Source organism: Pseudonaja textilis, chromosome 2, assembly GCF_049901715.1.
Source record: "Pseudonaja textilis isolate UNSWEBS1 chromosome 2, rPseTex1.2, whole genome shotgun sequence".
Taxonomy (NCBI): domain Eukaryota; kingdom Metazoa; phylum Chordata; class Lepidosauria; order Squamata; family Elapidae; genus Pseudonaja; species Pseudonaja textilis.
The window spans coordinates 235,459,601-235,482,148 of NC_141991.1; the positions used below are offsets into that span (position 1 = coordinate 235,459,601).

The 22,548-nt window shown below is 38.9% G+C and overlaps 1 protein-coding gene across 1 annotated transcript; it reads left to right on the forward strand.

Moving 5' to 3' along the window:
• The first annotated feature begins 1,796 nt into the window (after nucleotides 1-1,796).
• Nucleotides 1,797-21,887, forward strand: CCL28 (C-C motif chemokine ligand 28). Its single transcript, XM_026714286.2, has 3 exons — nucleotides 1,797-1,940; nucleotides 20,293-20,419; nucleotides 21,653-21,887. The coding sequence occupies exons 1-3, from the start codon at nucleotides 1,880-1,882 to the stop codon at nucleotides 21,849-21,851; spliced, it is 387 nt and encodes a 128-aa protein (XP_026570071.2). The 5' UTR covers nucleotides 1,797-1,879; the 3' UTR covers nucleotides 21,852-21,887.
• Nucleotides 21,888-22,548: the final 661 nt, after the last annotated feature.

Genomic DNA, 22,548 nt, shown 5'->3' on the forward strand with positions numbered 1-22,548 from the left:
ATGATATCTCATCTTGGGACTGCAGTGACCTAGGAACAAAATTCCAGGCTCCATTGTGGTCAGAAGTCCAGGTCTATCTGTATGATTCCTTTTGCTGCTTTCCAGCCTTCAGTTAATATGGAAGCCCTTACAAAGTATTCAGAGCAGACATTACTCTAGCACAGGGGTGTCAAACTCAAGGCCTGGGGGCCATATCCAGCCCACAGGGTGCTTAGATCTGACCCAGGGGGGCCACCCTGGAAACAGTGAAGGACTGGCCCGCAGTGCTTCTGCCAGCTAAAATTGAGCTCAGGAGTCCAACACAGACGCCCCCAATACAAGTGATTTTGAGCTGGCCATGCCCACTCTGGCCATGCCCCCCTACCCCCACAAGGTCTTCACAACCCTGATCAGGCCTTCAATGAAATCAAGTTTGACACCCCTGCTCTAGCAGAACTGTTTTAGGATATGAGGAGATATTTCATCTTGACAATGTCAATAATGTTTGCAAGATAATTCACATTATCTTGCAATTTTTTGGTCCGTTTTCTTGTCTTCTCCAGTGTATATCGAATTGTGATAATATTTATACTAAGAAGACATAGTGTTTTCATAATGCTGGTGTTATACGTCTCATAAACACCATGCTGAAATTCATTATCAGAAATTGGATCTCAGTTGAATCACAGCACTGACCCTTTGCATGTTTATCACAACCTGACTCTTGGGATCTTACGGCATCACTGTGCTTGTGGATGACTGGGACCACAGAACCAAAGCAGCGCCAAAGTAAAAGGAACATTACAGAGGTGGCTTTAAGGACTCTGTTCAGAAAGATTCTTTCAAGCAGATTTCTCTATTGCTTTATACCTGTAGACAGAATCTTGCCAAACTGAAACAGACTACACTTACATGAAGTACTACTATATGAACTGTTAAGGAGAGGCTGTCTTCCCCCTCTTTTTCTCACACAAACTATCTAAACTGAGTTGTCTGTTACTCCTCTTGAATATACTCCCTTCCTCCTGGAAACTGGCCACTACATTCCATCACATCGTTCCAGATGGTGTTGATTCAACCAACCATCCAGAAACAAAGAAAAATATTGATCTGCTCAATATAATATGAAAAAAGATGAAGCACTATACCGAAAAGTTGCTACTATGATGGTTTAAAACCTACATATAATGCTTGTGTACAATTTAAACAGCTAATAAATGTTCTTGACTAGACAAGGTAGGACCAAATACTATTAATAGAAAATTATAAAGATTGAAAATAAGCAATATTAATGTTCTATTTTCCCCCCATTTTTTTTCTCATATAGTTCTATAATTCATATTGAACTCCCATATACTCAACTACACAGTATTTGGTTCCCAATACATTTTTCTCTAACAAAGCAAATGTCTCCAGCTGCTTGTCCAAATGGCTCCCAAGCTTTACAGCTAAAGTATTGAATTAGTCCAGATAACCGAATGGGTAATTCTGCCCTATCTTGGTCTATCCACAAGAGTTTGTAGCTATTGCAGCAGTCTCTACCTTAGATGTAAAGTGAGCTTTGAAAGAGACCAACATGACTGAAGTGAAATTCCTATCTAATGCGACACTTGCTTTGACTTCAGAAAAGGTAGATGAAATCCCTAGCATCTCTGGTTAAACGGATGATGCTAGAAGAAGACTACAGAAGGATGCTTTAGATGGACAATGATGTATTGAGGAACATAATAACTTATTTATTTCCTGCTGGAAACTCCAAAAACCCCTTGTGAGCTCTAGCCAATGTTTACGCTTTGCTAGGGGTGGGGCAGCAAACTTTCTTTGTAAGTCTGAAGGAGGGAGTAAAAGCCTTGGCAATTCACTCACTATCACTTTCAATACCTCCCGTATATGAGGAAACATGAATTTTCACCTTATCCTCATCGCATTTGGGATTATCCTAGTTCATCATATGTCTGATGGTAAGTCATTTCGAAGCATAATGCAGGGTTGTTGGGGTTTTTTTATATTTGGGGGCCTTTTTGCAATGCAGTTTGCTGTCTCAGAAAAATAGTTGAGTCATGCAGTAGTCATAATTGTCATCTTTGAATGAATGATTTTGTTTTTAAATTTACCAGTGAGATATTGGAAGTCCACGTTCTGTTCATGAAACCATAAACAGGACAACCACACTGAGAAATCCTTGAATTCTGACGTTGGAAGTGGAAAGGTAGCAGTTTACAAAGGAAGCACAAAGCTGTCAGTATCAAACTGAATATTTATATCCGTACAAATGTGCTAAAAATAAAATAAGAATAGATATGCCTTCTTCAGTGGCAATTTCATATGCAAAAAAAAAAAAAAAACCGAGTGGAGAAGGAAGCAGAGATTGGAGTATCCCCTCTATGTAGTAGTTTTTTTTTGAAAAAAAAGATATTCTATAAGTCAATTAGATTTAAAAAAACAGAAGCAGTGAGAAGTAGCAAATGTTAGCAAAGAACAGCTGAGGATGGCTGTTAAATCATTTCTTTTTTAAAAACTACATTTTGTAGTTTAAGACACCTATATTAAAATCTCAAAATTCTTTAAAAGAAGTTAGTTTAAGCACAACCCTTCTTAAGAGAATATATTAGGCAAAATGAATGGATGCAGAAAGTTTTCTTTGAATTAAATCCTTTTTCCCGTTACCCACCACACTGTCTAACTTGTTTCTGGCTTGGCAGCATTGCCTCATCAGGCAAACTCTTGCTAGCTAGCACCTCTCTATGTGTACGAAAGGATTTCCTGCTATTTCTTATTGCCCACCTGTGTATTTTATGTGCCAACCTGTCCTAACATTGTTGACAAGACCTGTGCTATAGAGCTGAATGATTTGGGGGTGCATCAAGTGGTTTCTAGGGTGAAGACCTCTGGTGAACCTATATTTCCAATTAAGTTCTTTCTAAGTGTGCAGGCTAATCAATTTTATGTATTGCCCAGCTATTTACAATGAGCATGACCTTCGGTTATTTTTAATGGAACTTCCTTTCAATAGAAGTCATAAAAAAAATTATCCTTAATTAAGGAAATGTACAGGTGGAAAAATGGCTTGGTAACAAAGGTGGCTATTTATCATTCTTGCCTTTCCCTTCAGTGCACAGTGAATAAGGATGTAGTCCATAATATGCAAATCTTCTGCTTTCTTTGGCTGGCAAGCCTCTGTTTATCATAAACTGCTTCATGAACTATGCAAGAGGCACCTGTTGGCTAAAAGAAAAGAAAATAATCCCTAAAATACTGAAATCTTCACAATCTTGTGGCTTTACTAGCTTGGGGCTCTGGGAGTTTACTGTAGATCTGGTGAAGATGGAAAAAACAGGAAGAAAGCTTTCTTCAACAATAATATTACTTCTTTTAAGTAAAGGTGTATAGGACCAGGCTGTATGTATTTCATTGCACCCACACTATACATGAAATATTTTTTATGATGATAGCTTTCTTACTTGATACTGATTGGTCATCGTTCTTAATGGATCTTTTAAATGAAAGGCACAATGGGAAGATGATTGTGTTGTTGTTTGCTAAGATTCTTCTTTTATACATATGCCTCCTGGTTGTGTCTTTGACACTCCTTATCAAAACGTTTGCCTGGCATATCTGTCTTTCAGAAACTTTCCTCGTATCAACTTCATAGTAGGGCTTGTCACAGTTTGATTCCCTGTTATCTAAGATCAATATTCTCAACCAATACAGAATGCATGGTTTGGAATTTCACATGTTGTCTTGGAGTTTGCTAAAGAGAGATGCAACCTGGAACTAAGGAGACATTTCCTGACAGTGAGAACAATTAATAAATGGAACAGCTTGTCTCCTGGAGTTGTGAGCGCTCTATCGCTGAAGTTTTTGAAGAAAAGTGTGGAAAGGGAACTTCATGAAGACAGTGATGACACCCAAGCAGGAAAAGCCCAAAGGGAACATCAAGCCAGTCATAAAACAAACTTGCATAGGAAAAGAGATTTAATAAAAGGTATTGAAAGAAGCTCCCTAGACAAAAGCCAAGTAATTAAGAAAGCTAGGGAAACAAGAAAAAGAAATCCCTTACAAACAACAGGTCATGCCAAATCAGCAAAACAAATAGACAAAAGACACGAAATAAATTCCATAGCAGACAGGAGATTGCCACCAAGCAAATATAAGAAAACATTAGAATGAAACTGATAATCCAATCAAACCACGCCGTGGAGTTTACCCTCCGGCGGAAATGAAGACAACCCCCGACAGGATTTAAAACATTAAGAAATACAAACACAAGCACACACACACAAAAGGAGAAAAAGGTATAAAAATCAGGGGTTTATTATACAAAGATGGCTAGCCCCAGGAACTCAGACTTCTTGCTATCTCTTGCCTTCCTGAAAAATAAACCAGCTTCCAAGCAGTTGTCTTGTCCTTGCACTGGAGTTCTCCCAGCAGGAAAAGCGAGCCCTCAGAAGAAAGGCATTTTTCAGCCTTTCAACAAAAGATTGGATAGCCGTTTCTCCAGGATGGTGAGGATAAGGTCTCCTGCCTTGGGCAGAGGTTTGACTGGAGAATGTCCCTTCTAGTCCTATGATTCTATGAACTATATGACACAACAATAGAAAACTGATTTGGAAATATCAGCAATAATAATAATAATGAAAATTTTGAGCTGATTAAGAAAAATTCCAGTAGGTCTAATGAGATTTTACATTTGAGAAGCTAATTTGGGATTGCATTGAGCATAATAATCAACATCCACACCATTCCTAAACATTTATTCCCTGCTCTAGCAAGTTTTAAAAGTTAGCACATAGCATAGTCCAGTTTCCAATGTGACTCCTGGAGGTTAGCCAGTAAGTTGTCATGAGTTCAATTAAATTTAAATTAATTATCCTGCACTCTGAGTGCATAACTAATAGCCGAAAGGCTTTTATTCTGAACCTAGGTAACTGTAACTGTTTTAATTAAACATCTGTGTATTTCTTAATATATATCTTTTATTTCTCTGAATGTTTGCACAAACGATCAAACAAAAATTCTAATCTCACCTGCTACTAGTAGTAAGATATGCTGAAGATTTTTCCACACAGACCCCAACAATATGTGGGAAGAGAACCATTGGATATTATGTGGATAAAGATTTAATAGAATAACAGAGTTGGAAGGGACCTTAGAGGTCTTCTAGTCCAACCCTCTGCTCAAGCAGGAAGCCCTTTATCATTTCAGACAAATGGTTGTTTGAACTCTTCTTAAAACACCACAGTTATGGAGCACCGACAACTTCTAGAGGCAAGTTGTTCCACTGATTAATTGTTCTGTTAGGAAATTTCTTCGTTCTAGGTTGGTTCTTTCCTTGATTAGTTTCCATCCATTGCTTCTTGTCCTGCCTTGAGGTGCTTTGGAGAATAGGCTGACCCCCTCTTCTTTGTGGCAGCCCCTCAAATATGGAAACACTGCTATTATGTCACCCCTAGTCTTTCCTTTCCAATTCCTGCAACCATTTTTCATATGTTTTAGTCTCCAATCCCCAAATCATCTTTGATGTTCTTCTCTGCACTCTTTTTAGAGTCTCAACTTCTTTTTTGTATTGTGGCAACCAAAGCTGGATATAGTATTCCAAGGATGGTCTTACCAAGGCATTATAAAATGGCATTAATATTTCACGTGATTTTTTTTCTATGTCTCTGCTAATGCAGCCTAGAACTGCATTGGCTTTTTTGGCAGCTGCAGCATACTGCTGGCTCAAATTCTCAGTCATTAGAGTAGAATTGTCTGGAGGTTGAGTCATGGCAATAGGACTTCTTTTCTTTTTTTGGTTTGAAACATTTTGCTGCTTATCCAAGAAGCTTCTTCATACTGAACCAACCTTCTTCATACTGAAGAAGCTTCTTGGATAAGCAGCAAAATGTTTCAAACCAAAAAAGTAGTGCAAGAGGGATATAGAATAAGCAGGAGCACCAACAATCTCATTATTAACATTCAGTAGATAATGGGAGAAAAACGATGGAGTTCCAAGAAGATATGTACTTTTGCTTTACTGGCTACATAGGTAGTCCTTGACTTACAACCATTCATTTAATAACCATTCAAAATTACAATAGCACTGAAAAAAGTGATTTATAACTATTCCTTGCACCAATAACTGCCACAGCCACACAGTTAAAATTCAGGCAACCCAGGGGTGGATTCTACCAGTTCGGGACGGTTCTATAGAACTGGTAGCTCTGAAGAGCAGCTGACACCAAACCAGTTCGCTGCAATGATCTTCTGGTCTTCTGTTTGGCCCACCCACCCACCTGGGCTCTAGGCTGGGCTTTATTCCCCCTCAGCTGCTTTGTGCAGCACAACTGAGTGCTGCTCATCAGCAGGAGGTGAATGCTTGCCGGAAATAGTAAATAGTGCACACACACGCAGAGTGGGTGCTCAACAAACCAGTTGTTATGCCGGTAGGATCCCACCCCTGAGTCTGTCTGTCTGTCTGTCTGTCTGTCTGTCCGTCCGTCTATCTATCTATCTATCTATCTATCTATCTATCTATCTATCTATCTATCTATCTATCTATCTATCTATCTATCTATTTTCTGAGGTTTTCGCAGGTATTTGTATGTGGATCTTTGGTTATTCTGGTTTTCTCCCGCGTAAAATTGGAAGTATTTTGGCGACGTTTTGACGAAATCTCATTTATCATCTTCAGGCTTGTGTCTTCAGCTTTGTGCTTCTTGGAGTAATGTGAGCTTGCCGCTGTTCTTTCTTTTAACTGCCAGTGGGAGTGCGGCTTGACTGGGTGGGGGCTTGGCTGTGTTCTGATTGGGTAGGGGTGTGTTCTCATTGGTTGGGGACCTGGCTGTGATCTGATTGGTTGGGGGGTTGGCTGTGTTCTGATTGGCTGGGGGTGTGTTCTGTTCAGGTGGGGGCTTGGCTGTGTTCAGGTTAGTCTTAGTTGTCGAGGGATTTGAGTTGGTGAGCTGTGATCCTGTTGTTTGGCTCTGCATTCATGGTCATACCACATCTTCATGTTGGGTGTCAGTTTGCTTCATGTATGGGTTGGAGGGGTTTGAACTTTTTTTTTTTGAACCCGCTTCAAACCTATATATATATATATATATACACACACACAGTGGGTGTATGGGTATGTGGGTGGGTGTGACAGTTGTAGTATCCTGTGGTCATCATGTGTGATTGCCATTTACCAAAAACCAAAGTCAGTGGTGGAAGCCAGATTCAGTTAACAACTGCATGATTCACAATTGCAGGGATTCACTTAAGAACAATAGCAAAATAGGTTACACAATTGGGCATGACTTCCTTCCTTAGCAATGGAAATTCTGGTCTCTATCGTGGTCATAAGTCAAACCTGTATGAAGATTTCTGAATGTGCAGACCACAATATGCTTAGTCTTAAAAACATGGGTGAATGGGCAGTGGTAGTATTCAATATTTTTTTTTTTACTTCCGGTTCTGTGGGCGTGACTTGGTGGGCATGGCAGGGGAAGGATATTATAAAATCCCCATTCCCTCTCCATTCCAGGGGGAAGGTTACTGCAAATCCCATTCCCTCCCCATCCCACTAATCTGCTTTCCAGCTCTGTTCTCTTGTGCAGGGCAACAAAAGAAGACCCAGCCAATCAGCTGGGACTCAGGAGGCAGAGAATAGATGGGGGCGGGGCCAGTCAGTTGTGGCATTTGCCGGTTCTCCAAACTACTCAAAATGTCCATTACTGGTTCTCCAGAACCTGCTGAATGCCACCTCTGTGTATGGGGCCACAAAGTGACCAAGAAACAACAGAACAAAATGTGGAGCCTAATTTGAAAAGAACTCTTCACAAATGACAAAAGAGTGCATCAGGTTTATATCTAATTACTTTATTTAGTTTATTTGCATAAAATATCATGAAATATAATGGACTAAAAGAAAACATGGGAATTAAAATTGCTAGGAGAAACATCATCAATCTCAGATATATTGTTAATACCACTGATGACTGGAAGTGAAGAGGATTTAAGGAACAGGATGCAAATGTCAATCTGTGTATATACTGTACATATATGCAATATATACACATGCACACACACAGAGATATATCACTAGCATTATGTCAACAGCAAGGCTAACAGCGCAAATAGGCAAAAAAGCTGTAGTAGAAACAGGTATGGTAACTGTAACCATATATTTTCCACAGCTGGGAGAAAGATTATGACAGATCTAGACAAACGATTAAAGGGCACAAACAACCAAGATGTGCCTTGTCCTGGCTATTGTTTTCCTATGGCTTAGATAACAAGAAAAACATATTCTTCAATGTTACACCAAGTAACTCCAAACTTCTCAGAAGACCTGAGGTCTGGAAAATCAAAGGCAGCTAAACGAGTCCTACAGAAAAGACGGTGGCTAAATACCATAGGAGAGATTCGATTTGGTATAGGAGTTAAGGCACTTGGATAGAACCAGAAGACTGTGAGTTCTAGACCCACTTTAGGCACAAAGCCAGCTGGGTGGGGTGACCCTGGGGTGTGGCACAAAGGCAGCACAGTCAGATAAGTAATAAGAATCCCTTTATTATCTCCAACTTTTCCCCCAATGTCCAGGTTATCTTTGGACTGGAGAAAAACTCTCCCAGGAACAGCCTTTGACTGTAGAAAATTCAGTCCAAAACAAGCTACATACAAACTGTAACTTAAAATCCAAACAAACCAAACTGAAGTAATTAGTTTGGCAGGGCAGGAGCAGGAATTTCAGTCTTGAAAACATGGCAAAACTCACACAGTTGGGAAAACACCAGGGACACAGATAAGCCACACGATACAAGATAAAGTCACATTTGCTCCCAACAGTCTGCTGCATACAGCTTACCTTTTTTATACACTGTGTTCCCAGCTGCAGCTAATCAGGGCCTTTTCCTCCCCCATAAGCCACACAACCCATATTGCTCTCTTTTCCATTCCTCCCTGCATGCCCTGGGATGAAGAGGGGGTAGGCCTGGGTCTTCCTCTTAATTCCCTCTCCTTTGTTCTACCTCTCCCCTGCTCTGCCCAGCCAGACTTTGCCCTTCCCCAGTTTCTTTCCCAGCCAATGGAGCCACATTCATACTTCCTGTCAGCTGTTCGGCTTCTTCCTCCGAGTCAGATTCTGACAGGGGCATGACACTGGGCTACCTTAGCAGTCACTCTCTCAGACCAAACCCCTTCCAAAACACCCTGTCAAGAAACCGAGGGATTAGTCCAGGCAGTTCCCAGGAATCAACACTGATTAGAAGGTGCCAAAATATTTTTTTAAAAAATGCCGTAGTGCCTACTGGGTGTTGGGATAGAAAAGGTAAATTATGATGGCTACTTGTCATATTGTGTTTTTGTTATAATATCAATGCAGGTATTCCTTGACTTATGACCACAACCAGGACTAGAATTTTGGCCGCTAAGAAATGCTTTAGGTATCATTAAGTAAGTCATCACATGAGCAGACTTAAATTTATGACCATTTTACCACTAGGTGAATCACTGTCGTTGTTAAGAAAACCCTGTGGTTGTTAAGTGAATCACATGGTCATTAATTGAATCCAGCTTCATCAATTTATTTATTTTTTGTTAGAAGACAGGAAGGAAGGTTGCAGATTGTGACCATATCACTGCAAGATGCTAAAGCTGTTGTAATTGGTTGCCAAGCATCTGAATTGCAATCACATGGACTTATATGATAGTTATAACTTCAGGGACAGACCATAAATCTTCCAAGCCTGTTGTAACTTTGAACTGTCACTTAAACAAACTGTCATAAGTCAACAATCACCTGTATGGTGGAGCAGCCAAAGAGTAATTACATCCTCTTGGAAGAAAGTAGCAAATCTTATCTCAGACATCAAAAGTATAAAATTTGGCTCTCTCCCAAAAAAATTAAAAAGTATTGGGAAACAAAGAGGCATGAGGTAAATTTGTGAAAGTTATGGTCTCCTTGTTCATCATTCACATAAAACCTCAACCCAATCATCTGTCATTCTGAGAATTAGTAGCATTAATTCTTTTTCAGAAGGTGTCATTAAATTGTCAATATTATTTGTTCTTTACTGTTTAGTGATGGCTTGAATCCAACTTTTATTTGAAGAAAACTTAATGGTTTAAAAAATGTATTTGTTTTACTAAGCTTGTAAGGCAGGTCAACTTGCTTCTGGAGAACTGAAACAAAGGCAGGCACCCATACTGCTAGTCCAGTTATTAGAGATTTTATGCAATGGCTATTGAGCAATCCTGTGCACCTGATTTATAGACAACTAGAGACTTAGTAAATGAGCTTATAAATCAGATTACAGCTTAAAGCTATACGTGAACCAGATTTTTAGCATGTATCTTTCTTGTTAGTACTGTTTTTAATGAATACTCCAGCGTATCTCTCAAGTGGTTCCAACCAATAAATGGGCCTTGCCAGAGGTGGTATTGAGCAGGTTCTGACCAGTTCTGGAGAACCGGTAGCAGAAATGTTGAGTAGTTCGGAGAACGGACAAATACCACAGCTGATTGGTTGGGTCTTCTTTTGTTGCCCTGTAGAGGAGAATGGAGCTGGAAAGGAGGTTAGTTGAATGGGGAGGGAATGGGATTTTGCAATATCCTTCCCCTGCCATGCCCACAAAGCCATGCCCACAAAGCCAAACCATGCCCACCAAGCCACAGCATGCCCACCAGTGGTGGGATTCAAAAAATTTTACTACTGGTTCTGTGGGCGTGGCTTGGTGGGCATGGCAGGGGAAGGATACTGTAAAATCTCCAATCAGAAGTGATATTTGCCAGTTCTCTGAACTACTCAAAATTTCTGCTACTGGTTCTCTAGAACTGGTCAGAACCTGCTGAATACCACCTCTGATGCCCACCAAGCCATGCCCACAGAACCGGTAATAAAAAAAATTTGAATCCCACCACTGGGCCTTGCACAGTGTCACTCTCATTGCTGCAAATTGGGATTTGAACCATTTCTTTGGTGGTGACAGGAGGGTAAGAGGAGAAACCATAACACAATTTGTAAGCTTCTGCATGCCTACCACTTTGTAAGATAGTGATTTACCCTTTTCTTTCCTCTCTCACTCTTTTGAACAATAGCAACCATTCTTTTAGAAAGAAAGAAAATATGCAAGTCGATGTTTCTCTTCACTCTCAAAAATGATTTGCTGGAGAAACCATCTATTTCAGGGTTTTTCAAACTTGGCAACTTTAAAATGGGGGAATTCAATGCCCAGAATTCCCTGACCATGCTGAGGGATTCTGGGAGTTAAAGTCTACACATCTTATAGTTTGCCAAGTTTGAATAACAATGGTCTATTTGAATAAGGTAATAAAAGCTTGTGGAACAATTTATTTTTCTCTCTCTTCACAACTTTGTTTTTCTTTATATGTCTAACTCTTACAGCACATAATTCTCTTTCGATAATTTATGCATCAAAACCATAAATTCATTTTTTTTCTTTTTGTACATAAGAACCCCAATTTTTTTCTGTTTTACTTAAGAACCCCTTACATAAGGGCTTTTCAGTCAACAATAAATGTAGATACTGTCTTTTCTTTAATCAAAGATGTCGATAAACCATCTCAGTAAATTGCATCAACTTCACCAACCACTCTTCCATTGGGGGCAATGTCAAATCTTTCTGTCTTGCATCAAATAATCTCATTGCAGTTATCAAGTATAAAAGCAATGTTCCATGACTCCCCCCACCACCATTTGTTTGTCCATCAATCCCAAAAGAAAAACTTCTGCTCTCAATTATATATTAATCTTGCTAATCATCTGAAGCAGTGCATGTAAGTTGAATTCAGAATTTTCTAGTTTTTGTACACAACCACCAAATGTGATAAAAAGTCCCTCCTTGCTGTTCACATTTCCAACATAAATTTGAAGTGTCTTTATGCATTGTAAATGATTTATCTAGTAACATATAACAGGACATTATTTAGAAAAATTCTCTTTCAAATTATAACGTAGTGTGAAATTTAATCCTTTTAGCCACATATTTTCCCATTGTGAACTTGGTTGTTTTCTTACAGATGTTTTATTACCCATCATCACCATTACTCAGAGACTATTTGATGCACAAAGATGAAAATGTCTGCAGGAAAAAACAACTAAACTCAGAGAGCATCATGGACATTTCAACCCTAAACTACAAATATTCTTCTTTATTTGTACTTTCCCATTGTTTTAGCACACTTTATCACACTTTCTTTCACTTGTTCATGTTTCAAAATTTCAGTAACAGTTTATAACTTTTAGCAATTATGTATTCATCATTGGCACACAATTCTATTTCAAAGTTTCAACTGAAATAAACTCTAAATTAAATCATTCAATAACTTTAAATAAGAGAACCATTGACAACTATCTCTCTCTGCCACCAATTTTTCCCTTCATTTTATTTCACATTCCCCTTGAGAAAATTCTAGTATTTCAGAATTTACTATTTCTGTTTCACTATTAGTTTTCTTCTATACCATACTTCTTATGCTGAGATCCCCAAGGTGCTTTGGGGCAGAACCTGGGCTTATATCTGTTCCATGCGCTCACTATGGCACATCTTGCATAAAGATTTTTAAAATCCACATTGACTTGGACTTTGTCATACTGCAAATAACCATGCCACCAAAATCTCAGGTCATATCCTTCTAACTCCAAGAGCTTTCTATTTGTCACAGCGGTCACTCTTTCATCCAAACCAAACAACAAGTTGCAAACTACAATTTATAACCAAGTAAAAACAGTCTTCATCTTCCTGATAATCCATCTGGTTCAGACATCTTTTTTGGTTTAATCTTTTTTACAATTTCCAAAACTTCCCTATTGTTACAGGTCCATTTATAATTTTCTCTGTAATTCTCAGTAAATTTGGTTTCTATCTATTTTCTCTAGAGACTTATCACTTCCTTTAGACAAGCTCACTCCTTTCCTAAGAGGTCTGTAGGTGGCATGCATAAGCACACCAACATGCCTACCGTCCCTGTCCTATCGTTTCTTTTATTTTTCTTATATGTATCCATTTCATGTATTCATCACCATGTTTATTCTTATACCTGTTATCTTATAATCGCTTGATAAAATAAAATAAATAAAAATGTTAGAATAATACTGATGCAATGCTTTTTGTAGAGCTGCTATTCATTAATAGTCATTCCCTTCCTCTTGCAAGTTCAATTTTCTTTTCTTTTTTTCCCTTTTCATAATTTATATGCCAGCCACTTCTCTAGTTTATTTGCAAACTGATTATTTTTCTATTACATAATTCATTTGATTTCCACTTCTTTCACTAGTAACAGAGTTAATTGCCAATGTAAAGTCTTAATTTGTTGAGAAATACTTCTTCTTTGGAAATTTATTTAATTCTTCTTCTCTTTTTAGCTCATCCAAAACAGCTTATGTTTTCTTTTCACTCTACTTTTGACTCTTCACTGTTATATGGTATGTAACCTCTAATGAAAGTTTTACTTGCATCCCAAACCATTCTTAAATCGATGCCTTTACCTAAATTATTATTTTTTAAATCTTTTCATTTCTTTTTATACTCTTTCACTATGTCCCAGGGCCATTGCAACTGTCATAAATATGAGCCAGTTGCTAAGCATTTGAAATTTGATCATGTGACTACAGGGATGCTGCAATGGTCATAAATGTGAAAAATGTCAGTTTTTTCAATGTGATTATAACGTCAAATGGTCTCTAAATGAAAGATTATAAATTGAGGACTTACAGGCAGGGATGGGATTCCATTTTTTTTAACAACCAGTTCTGTGGGTGTGGCTAAGTTGGTGGGCATGGCTTGGTGGTCATGTTATTGGCTGGATGTGGCCAACTCAATATCACTCACATCGAGGCACGCATCTCCTCGCCTGGCCTCTCATGACTGTGGGGATGCTGCAACAGTTGTAAGTGTGAAAAATGGTAATAAGTCACTTTTTTCAGTGCCATTGTAACCATGAATGGTCACTCCACACAAGCAAAGTACCAGCAAAGGAGGGGGGAAAAACTCCAGAGAAGTTCCTGAGACAGGAAGTCTAGTCCTGCCAAGAATGTAATAAGGGTTAATGGAGAGGCAGTTTCTGTAAGCAACACCAGAATGTTTCCTTCCTGCCTTCCTTACAGGATTAGGCCAGTAATTTATTCTAACAACCAGTTCTCCGAACTGCTTAGAATGTTAACAACCGGTTCTAGTGAATAGATGCAAATTGGTAGAATCCCACCCCTGTTTACAGGTACAGTACTTAAATTTTCTGTTCGGACTACCTATTTAAGATTCCAGGCAATTCCCTATGACATTTCTACAAAACGGTATGCCATTCCCATTTTCCATTCATTTTTGTCCAGCAGTCAATGTGTTTTACTTAATGTCACAAAATACACAGAATCCTCTGCTTAAAGAATCTGTTTCTTAGGATTTAATTTTCTCCATTTTTCCTCTGCTTCGGAACATCAAAAGCTGACGAAATGGAAAATATTATATTTATAAAATCAGCTCACAAGTGCAGATCCTGTTAAGAGTTGTTTAACAGTTGCCAGAGAAATAAGATTTATTCTGGGATTATTTTGTAAATATTACAGAAAGTGCTGAGCTACATGCATTGCATTCAATCTCAATAATCCAAAATTGAATCCCAACATCTTCTGTATATTTCTAATGATTCCAGACACATCTTTGAAACTGCTTGAAAAAAATGGTTTGAATCAATCTATCTTACCCATTTGGGATAAACCAACAGGATATTCTGATGAGAAAACAAATGACCCCCGGATATTTCTGGACCACTAACTTTCAGAAGCCTAGCCAACATGTCTGACAATGAGGATGCTGGAAGTTGTATTTCCAACAAAACATTCTGCATGCAAATAATTACACTTCAGTTCAGTTTTCCTTCCCTTCTGTTCAATTGTGACTGGCTGGACAAATATCTGTAGTTTTCTTAGCAAAGCTTCTTTTTTTTTTTTCAGAAATAGCTTGCTATTGCCTGCTTCCTAGAATTGAGAGTGACTGGTCACCCAGCTGGCAGGACTAAAACTCACGGTCTCTCAGTTTCTAGCTGATGCTGTAATCACTACACCAAACTGGCTCCCTCAATATAATATACAAAATGCAGCAAAGGACTTCTATCCCAAAGGTGCTTTAGCCAAATAGCAACTGGACTTTGTTGTTGTTGTTTTCTTTGAAAACATTTCCCTTGTCATCTAAAAAGCTTCCTGAGAAGCAAAATATTTTCAAAGGACAAAATCCAGTTGCCTTTGGGAAAAAAAAAACAACTTTAGGATATCCTAAAGTGTTTACTCTGATTCAGCTACAGTATACAAATTAACTGGGAGTTTGTTGAGGAGAAATTAAACCAGAAATTACCTTTAATGAAGGGTAAGTTTTTTTCTTCAAAGAAAATACAAACAAACTCCAGTTACCTCCTGAAAAAAGCACCTTTGGGACAACTATGACCTGGATAATTGGGAATCTCCATAGACAAGGGGTTCGATATATTGATGGTAGGAAATATTTGTATGTAAAAACTGACTGGTTGATTGATTGATTGATTATCAAATCATTGTCAACTCTTAATGATCACAGATATTTTCTCCATTACAATCTGTCCCTGGACTGGTCTTTCAAGTTTTCTAATAGTGCACTAATTTCTACTATAACTGAATCACATTCTTGCGGCTGTATTCCTTTTGTTTTCTTCCACTTTTCCCAGCACTAAAGCCTATTCCAGAGAACTGTGTAGCATTAGGTAGCGTTTGAACAAGCAGTATTTTTCACATTGTGGTTTGCAGAAATTAACGGACGTTCCATTAAAGACTGCTGAGATTATTTGAATACAGTCAATATTCTATACTTAAAGCTTTGCCTCTTTATCAAAGGTCCTGGGATGATGATGATGATTTAATTAATAGGTTCTATGCCCTGAAAAAGTTTGAAAACTGGTATAGAGAATAGTTCCATGCTCAGTGTTTCTCAACCTTAGCAACAAGTTAGCTAGGGAATTCTGGGATTTAAATTCCACACATCTTAAAGTTGCCACGGTTGAGAAACATTGGTGTAACTTGGTCCATTTTGCAACTTTAAATACAGGAATAAGGAGGACCTAACTGCTTATTAGTTGTCTTATATGAATGTTCAAGAATGAAAGGTTTCATTCATAGTCAAAAACTTGTGGGAAATTTATTAAGGGTAAAAGTCTATGGAGATTCTCAGTCATCCAGGTCATAGTTGTCCCAAAGGTGCTTTTTCAGGAGGTAACTGGAGTTTGTATTTTCTTTGAAGAAAAAAAAACCTTGCCCTTCATTAAAGGTAATTTCTGGTTTAATTTCTCCTCAGCAAACTCCCAGTTAATTTGTATACTGTAGATCAGGGGTCCCCAGCCACTGGGCCATGGACTGGTACCGGTCCGTGGAACATTTCCCACCAGGCCGCCGGTTTGCTGGGCACCACCATCTTGTTTGGTGAGAAAGTACTTCCGGGTGAGCTTTTCCGGTTGGAAAATGGCATTTGGGTCATGAAGGAATCCTTGCGCCTTAGTTTCATCGAGCGGGGGGCTTCAAACGAAACTAAGACACAAGGATTCTTTCAGCACCCAAGGCAAGGCGAGCCGAGAGACCATCCCGAAGCTGTCCCGAAGCGAAGCCCATCGACAAAGGTACAAAGGAGGAGTTGAAGGTAGCGGAGAGAAGCAGGGGACGGCTGGCTGGCCGGTCGTTCAGCTCGCCTTGCCTTGTCATGCGTGCTGATGCCGGTACCGGGCCGCGGATCATTTTGTGATGCCAGTACCGGGCCGTGGGACAAAAAAGGTTGGGGGCCACTGCTGTAGATGAACCAGAGTAAACATGCATGTTGTTCAGCACAACTAGTAAAAAAATACCTCAATAGCTGGATCTTTATTTATTCAATGTGAACTAATATTACAACCAGGTAACTGACAAAATAGGACAAATGGCAGTTAAAACCAGGGAGAGAGACATAAACAGGAAAGAGAAAAATGGTCAGATGATTTAATAACGGCAATTTATATCTCTTTATCTAAATGCACATAACTTTCCAGAGTTGCTGGAAGCTGTTCCATTGGTAGTTAGGACGACCAATTTCAAGGGAGTGGCCTTGGATTATGCCAGCTTTAACCCCTTTAGGTACATAATGGCAGCAGAATAAAAATGAAAGGAGGACACCAGGTGATACTTTCTCTATACTGCTCCACAAAGGAAAAAAATTCATGGATGGACATGAGGTAGCCAACATCTATATCAGTTCCATGCACTGAATTATGCACTCTAAAGGGTGGTACCACCATGCATCATTTCATGCTTTGAATTCCAATGGTTCTTTCAGCCTGAAAAAGTTACCTCTGGGCAGTGGCTTGATAAATACATCTGTCATCAGTTGGGCAGTACTTCAGTTTTCATTATATTCTTTTGCTTTTGAGTCAGTCTTGACTCCAGGCAACTGCAGTTTTGTTGGTAAGTTTTCAGAAGTGGTTTGCCATTGCCTACTTTCTAGGGCTGAGAGACAGTTATTTCCCCCCAGATCACCCAGCTGTCTTTGGTCTAAAGTAGGACTAGAACTTATGATCTCTCAGTTTCTAGCCTGATGATTTAATCATAATACCAAACTGCCTCGCACTTCAGTTTTATCTGCCCCTTTTCTTGTACATCCTTCACACTGCAGTTTAATATCTATGTGTCTCAGTTGGTATCTGCATATATCTCATCTTGTTCCAAAATAATGGGTTGTTTCTTCAAAGTCAGCAAAAGTTTGTGCAGCCACACAAGTTCCCTGCATGTTTATATGGCAGCTCACTACCCAGCCTCTCTAGCTAGCAAGTCAATTGTTCATCTTCTGCCCCACAGGTAAGTATAAGTGATGCCATAAGATTCATCTTCAGCCCAATATGAACCTGGGTAAAAACTTTGGATTATCAGTTTTAAATGAAAGATGTAAAGATTTTTAAAAATTAAAAAGTTCATTAAAAGTTCATAATTCCTTTTAAATCTCTGCCTAATATTTTTACTGCTGTACCATCCTGTTATATTGCTTCCATGCAGCTGGCTGTATCATATACAGTGGCTTTCTCCCAGCAGCCTTACACGGCTTGTTACTTGCTTTGCGTTCCTCCTTTACTTAAGTATTCAACTTCTATGAATATGCTGAGCTCCTTTACCTCACTGAGACCTAGAAACTTCATTAAGTCTATTATCTTTTGGGTTTGATTGAGCAAGTACCCTCCACTTTTACAATTTCACAGTTGTGACTAATATTGGTACATCTTTCAGATCACCATGCAGAAAAGCACTCTTTATAACCAAAGGGCTGCACATGCCGTTTTCTAAATGCTGCTACACTTAGACATTTTCTGACTTTTGTATATTTAATTGCAAGTGTACATCATCATCATAGGCCTGGCCAGATTTTTGTGTGTCACCTTTTGTTACAAATATAGCTTTTACGGAATTAAATGCTAGATTTTCCATGAACATCATGTGTTGTTTTGAAAACCCACTTATAAAAACACACTTTTTGGCACTTTGGTAGTTCTGTTAGAATCCATGTATTCTTTTGGTGCAATAATTCAATTTCTTTCCATGAGTTGTGATCATGTACACCCCTTGTCCAATTGTGAAGCACATTCTAGCAGGATTTAGGATTCCTTTGTAAAATGTCTGAGATCTTTATAATTCTAATTCTAGATGTCAGCAGTCTTTCAGAAATATGTTACTCCAGGTAGTCTCACTGCGTGCTCACAAATGGGACCCTAACCGGGGGTGGGATTCCACCAGTTCACACCTATTCTCTAGAACCAGTTGTTAATATTCTAAGCAGTTCGGAGAACTGGTTGTTAGAAGAAATTACTGGCCTAATCCTGTAAGGAAGGTAGGAAGGAAACATTCTGGTGTTGCTTAAAGAAACTGCCTCTCCGTTAACCCTTATTATATTCTTGGCAGGACTAGACTTCCTGTCTCAGGAACTTCTCTGGAGTTTTTTCCCCCTCCTTTGCTGATACTTTGCTTGTGTGGAGTGACCATTCATAGTTACAATGGCACTGAAAAAAGTGACTTATGACCCTTTTTCACACTTACGACTGTTGTAGCATCCCCACAGTCACGAGAGGCCATGCGAGGAAATGCATGTCCCAATGTGAGTGATGCTGAGTTGGCCAGGCCCACCCAGTCACATGACCACCAAGCCACGCTCACCAACTTAGCCACACCCACAGAACCGGTTGTTAAAAAATTTGAATCCCACCCCTGACCCTAGCCCATTGCTAAGCACCACAATTGTTAAGTGAAACATCACATGATAACTTGACTTCCATTATGTCATTAAGCAAGACACCATATAACTGCAATGTATGACTTTACTTCCGTGTTTTCCATTATCCGTTTATACAAGCCCTCTGGGAAGCACATAACTGGCAATCTTGCCACCATGAAATGCTGAGACAGTTATAAATCCCTTATAAATCCACCTGAACATTGATAACACAACCCTGGAAATGTTGCACAAGTCCTGAATGCAAGGACAGATCCTAAAGTTATTTTTAGGGCCTTCCTGACTTCAAAAGGATACTAAATGAAGCAGTCAGTAGGCAAGAACTACATGTATTTCAAATTTCTCAAATTTATTTTCAATAGACCCTTCTGACTGTGCGATATTATTACAGTTAGTTGCAGAGTCAGCCAAATGTTTAGACTGGATTTGGCATTTTTATCTTCCTATGAATTCTTTCCCAAGGTACTAGAGTAGGAGATGTTGTTTTATGGTGTTAATCATTAATGTATGCAATTCCAAGTAAACGGTCCATTGCAATTGATTGATGGGGATCTTGTCAATGCCAACGGTGTTCAAGTGGTGCTCCAGATTTTGATGTTGTTATTCCCTTTTTGCTTCCCGGGTAGATGCTGAGTTCCATACTTCAGACTAGATTGGCTTACATTACTGCAGGTCATTGGGGGATATCCCTTTTTCTTCATTAAAATGAGCTACATTGCATGTGTTTACTTTACCAGTTCTTAAGCCCAAAATCTGTAACTTTTTGTTCATATGTGATAGCCAGTACTATTTCTAACTGGCTTCTGTAATTTAATTCATTCCTTTTTTCTTTCAGAATGAATGCATATGCTTAGCAATTAAATACCATGATAATTACAAAGCTTGCTCAAGCAATAACTATGCTGGCTTGAGTTCTTGAAATTTTACTCTAAAGCACTTAGAGAACTTCATGACAATTCTAGTAGCACTTGATTCATGACTCTCCAATGTATAGTCTCAGTTGAGCAGCCCTTAGTTTTAGCCACACTGATTACTGAATTATAATAAAAATAACGTTTTCTATTTCTTCTAGCTATATTTCCTGCCTTCTTTGACTGTTGCACAGAAGTAGCCCAGCACATCCCCAAGAGATGGTTAAGCAGAGTGGTGAAATTTGAGATCCAAAAGAGTGGTGATTTATGCAGAATACCAGCTGTGATGTAAGTGGTACACAACACATACAATGGTATACCAATGGTGTACGTGCAACAGGATATTTCAACAGAATGAATATCCACATAACTTCATCAAAAAGTGCCCGACCACTCAACCCAATATAGCACAACCAACACAAGCTATAAAACACTACCATACATCAAAAACATTTCAGAAACCACCAATAGATTATTGCAAACACATGGCATCAGTGTAGTACACAAACCAACTAAAGCCCTCCATAACTTCCTAAGTAAACCAAAAGTCCCAGCAGCCCAGAAGAAAAAACAGGAGCTACCAACGACATATGGTGTAAAGACCGCAATAGGACAAATATAGATTAGCAGAATACAGCCATGAACACCAACTAGCAATCATAAGACTTGATGAAAACTCTTTAATTTCACAACACATGGACAGACTTAGCCATAGTTTCAGTTGGGAAACTGTGACTATACTAAACCAAGCCAAGTTTGAAAAGCTAGAAAATTCTTGGAAGCCTGGCCCCTTTGACAAATTATCCATCAATAGGCACATGGACATAAACAATATCTATACACCATTCAAAAGAGACCATCAACAAGCCAAAAAGGAAACAAAGGGGACGAGCAATCAGCACCCAGATGAGCATAGATTAACTCCAAAATTAACCTCACACCAACAATCAAGAAGTAAACAATACCCCAATCAAGGATCTGCCAAACAAGCTTACTGTAAACAGCTCAACCAAAAAAGCACCAAGACCACTTGCACCAACACTAACAGGCTAGCCACTGGAATATAAATTGAGAGCAAACCACACTCTTTACTAGCACTCATGACGTTATCTGGTTAGGGTAACGAAATGTCTGAAAGGAAACAAAAAGCAACAAGGACCTTTGTGTCTAATACCAAGCATTATCTTTGCTTTCTTTTGCCACAGTCATTATCCTTCTACATTTTTTTGTATTTTGCAAATTTCTCCAGCTCTTTCTCTTCTGCTCTCTCCAGGTACTGCAACATCTATTGTACAGACTTTTTTTTTTTTGGGGGGGTTGTCGACAATTGTTAACTCTGGGATGTTATATGACAAATCTTGTCTCTTTGAATTCTAAAGTCCCTGAGCACTTTAGATTCTTTATTTTCTCTTATTTTGTCTCTTTTATGGTCCCAACCAGTTCTTGACTGCAGATAAATTATATTTTTTGCAGGTATTGTTATTAGTTCCTTTTAATCTTTTTTTTTTCTTATCCCCATAGCCTTCACACCAGGCGCAAAAAGCTATGTGTAAGTTCATCGAATAAAAATGTGAAGAGATGGATAAAGCAGATGACCAGGTGTTGCCAGAGAAGTAATCCAGAGATCTGGAAGAGAAGAAAACTCAGAAGGGAGAGGAAAAATACGAGGAAAAATCCTATATTTGCTATGTGCAAGAAAGAAATCTGTACTAGGCAATAAATATGACAAAAGTCTCAGAATAACAGCTCCCATAAACATCTTGACTTGTCTTTCATTCTAAACTCTTTCCTGAAAAGAACAACACAGCTGGATGTTTGCAGATAATAGCCAGGTCCACAAATCATACCATTGTTCTTAGTTTGCACATGCTGTTTAAGTCATGATCTATGATTGACAAAGCACATTGTACAGGTTCATGCAACATACTAACCATCATGCGGTCATTGACTTTGGCTTATATAGGTAGCCCTTTGACTTATAACCAGAAGTGGTATTCAGCAGGTTCTGACCAGTTCTGGAGAACTGGTAGCGGAAAATTTGAGTAGTTCGGCAAATCCCACCTCTGACTGGCCCCAGCCCCATCTATTCTCTGCCCCCCAAGTCCCAACTGATTGGCTGGGTCTTCTTTTGTTGCCCTGCACAGGAGAACGGAGCTGAAAAGCAGGTTAGTGGAGTGGGGAGGGAATGAGGATTTTACAGTATCCTTCCCCTGCCATGCCCACCAAGCCAAGCCCACAGAACCGGTAGTACAAAAGATTTGAATCCCACCACTGTGTACAGCCATTCATTTAGTGACAGTTTGAAGTTACATTGGCACTGAAAAAAATGATTTATGACCATTGCAACCTGAATTAAAATTACTAGAACAATAAACTGTATAAACAGGGCAGGAGCCTTACAAATACATCTAACACAT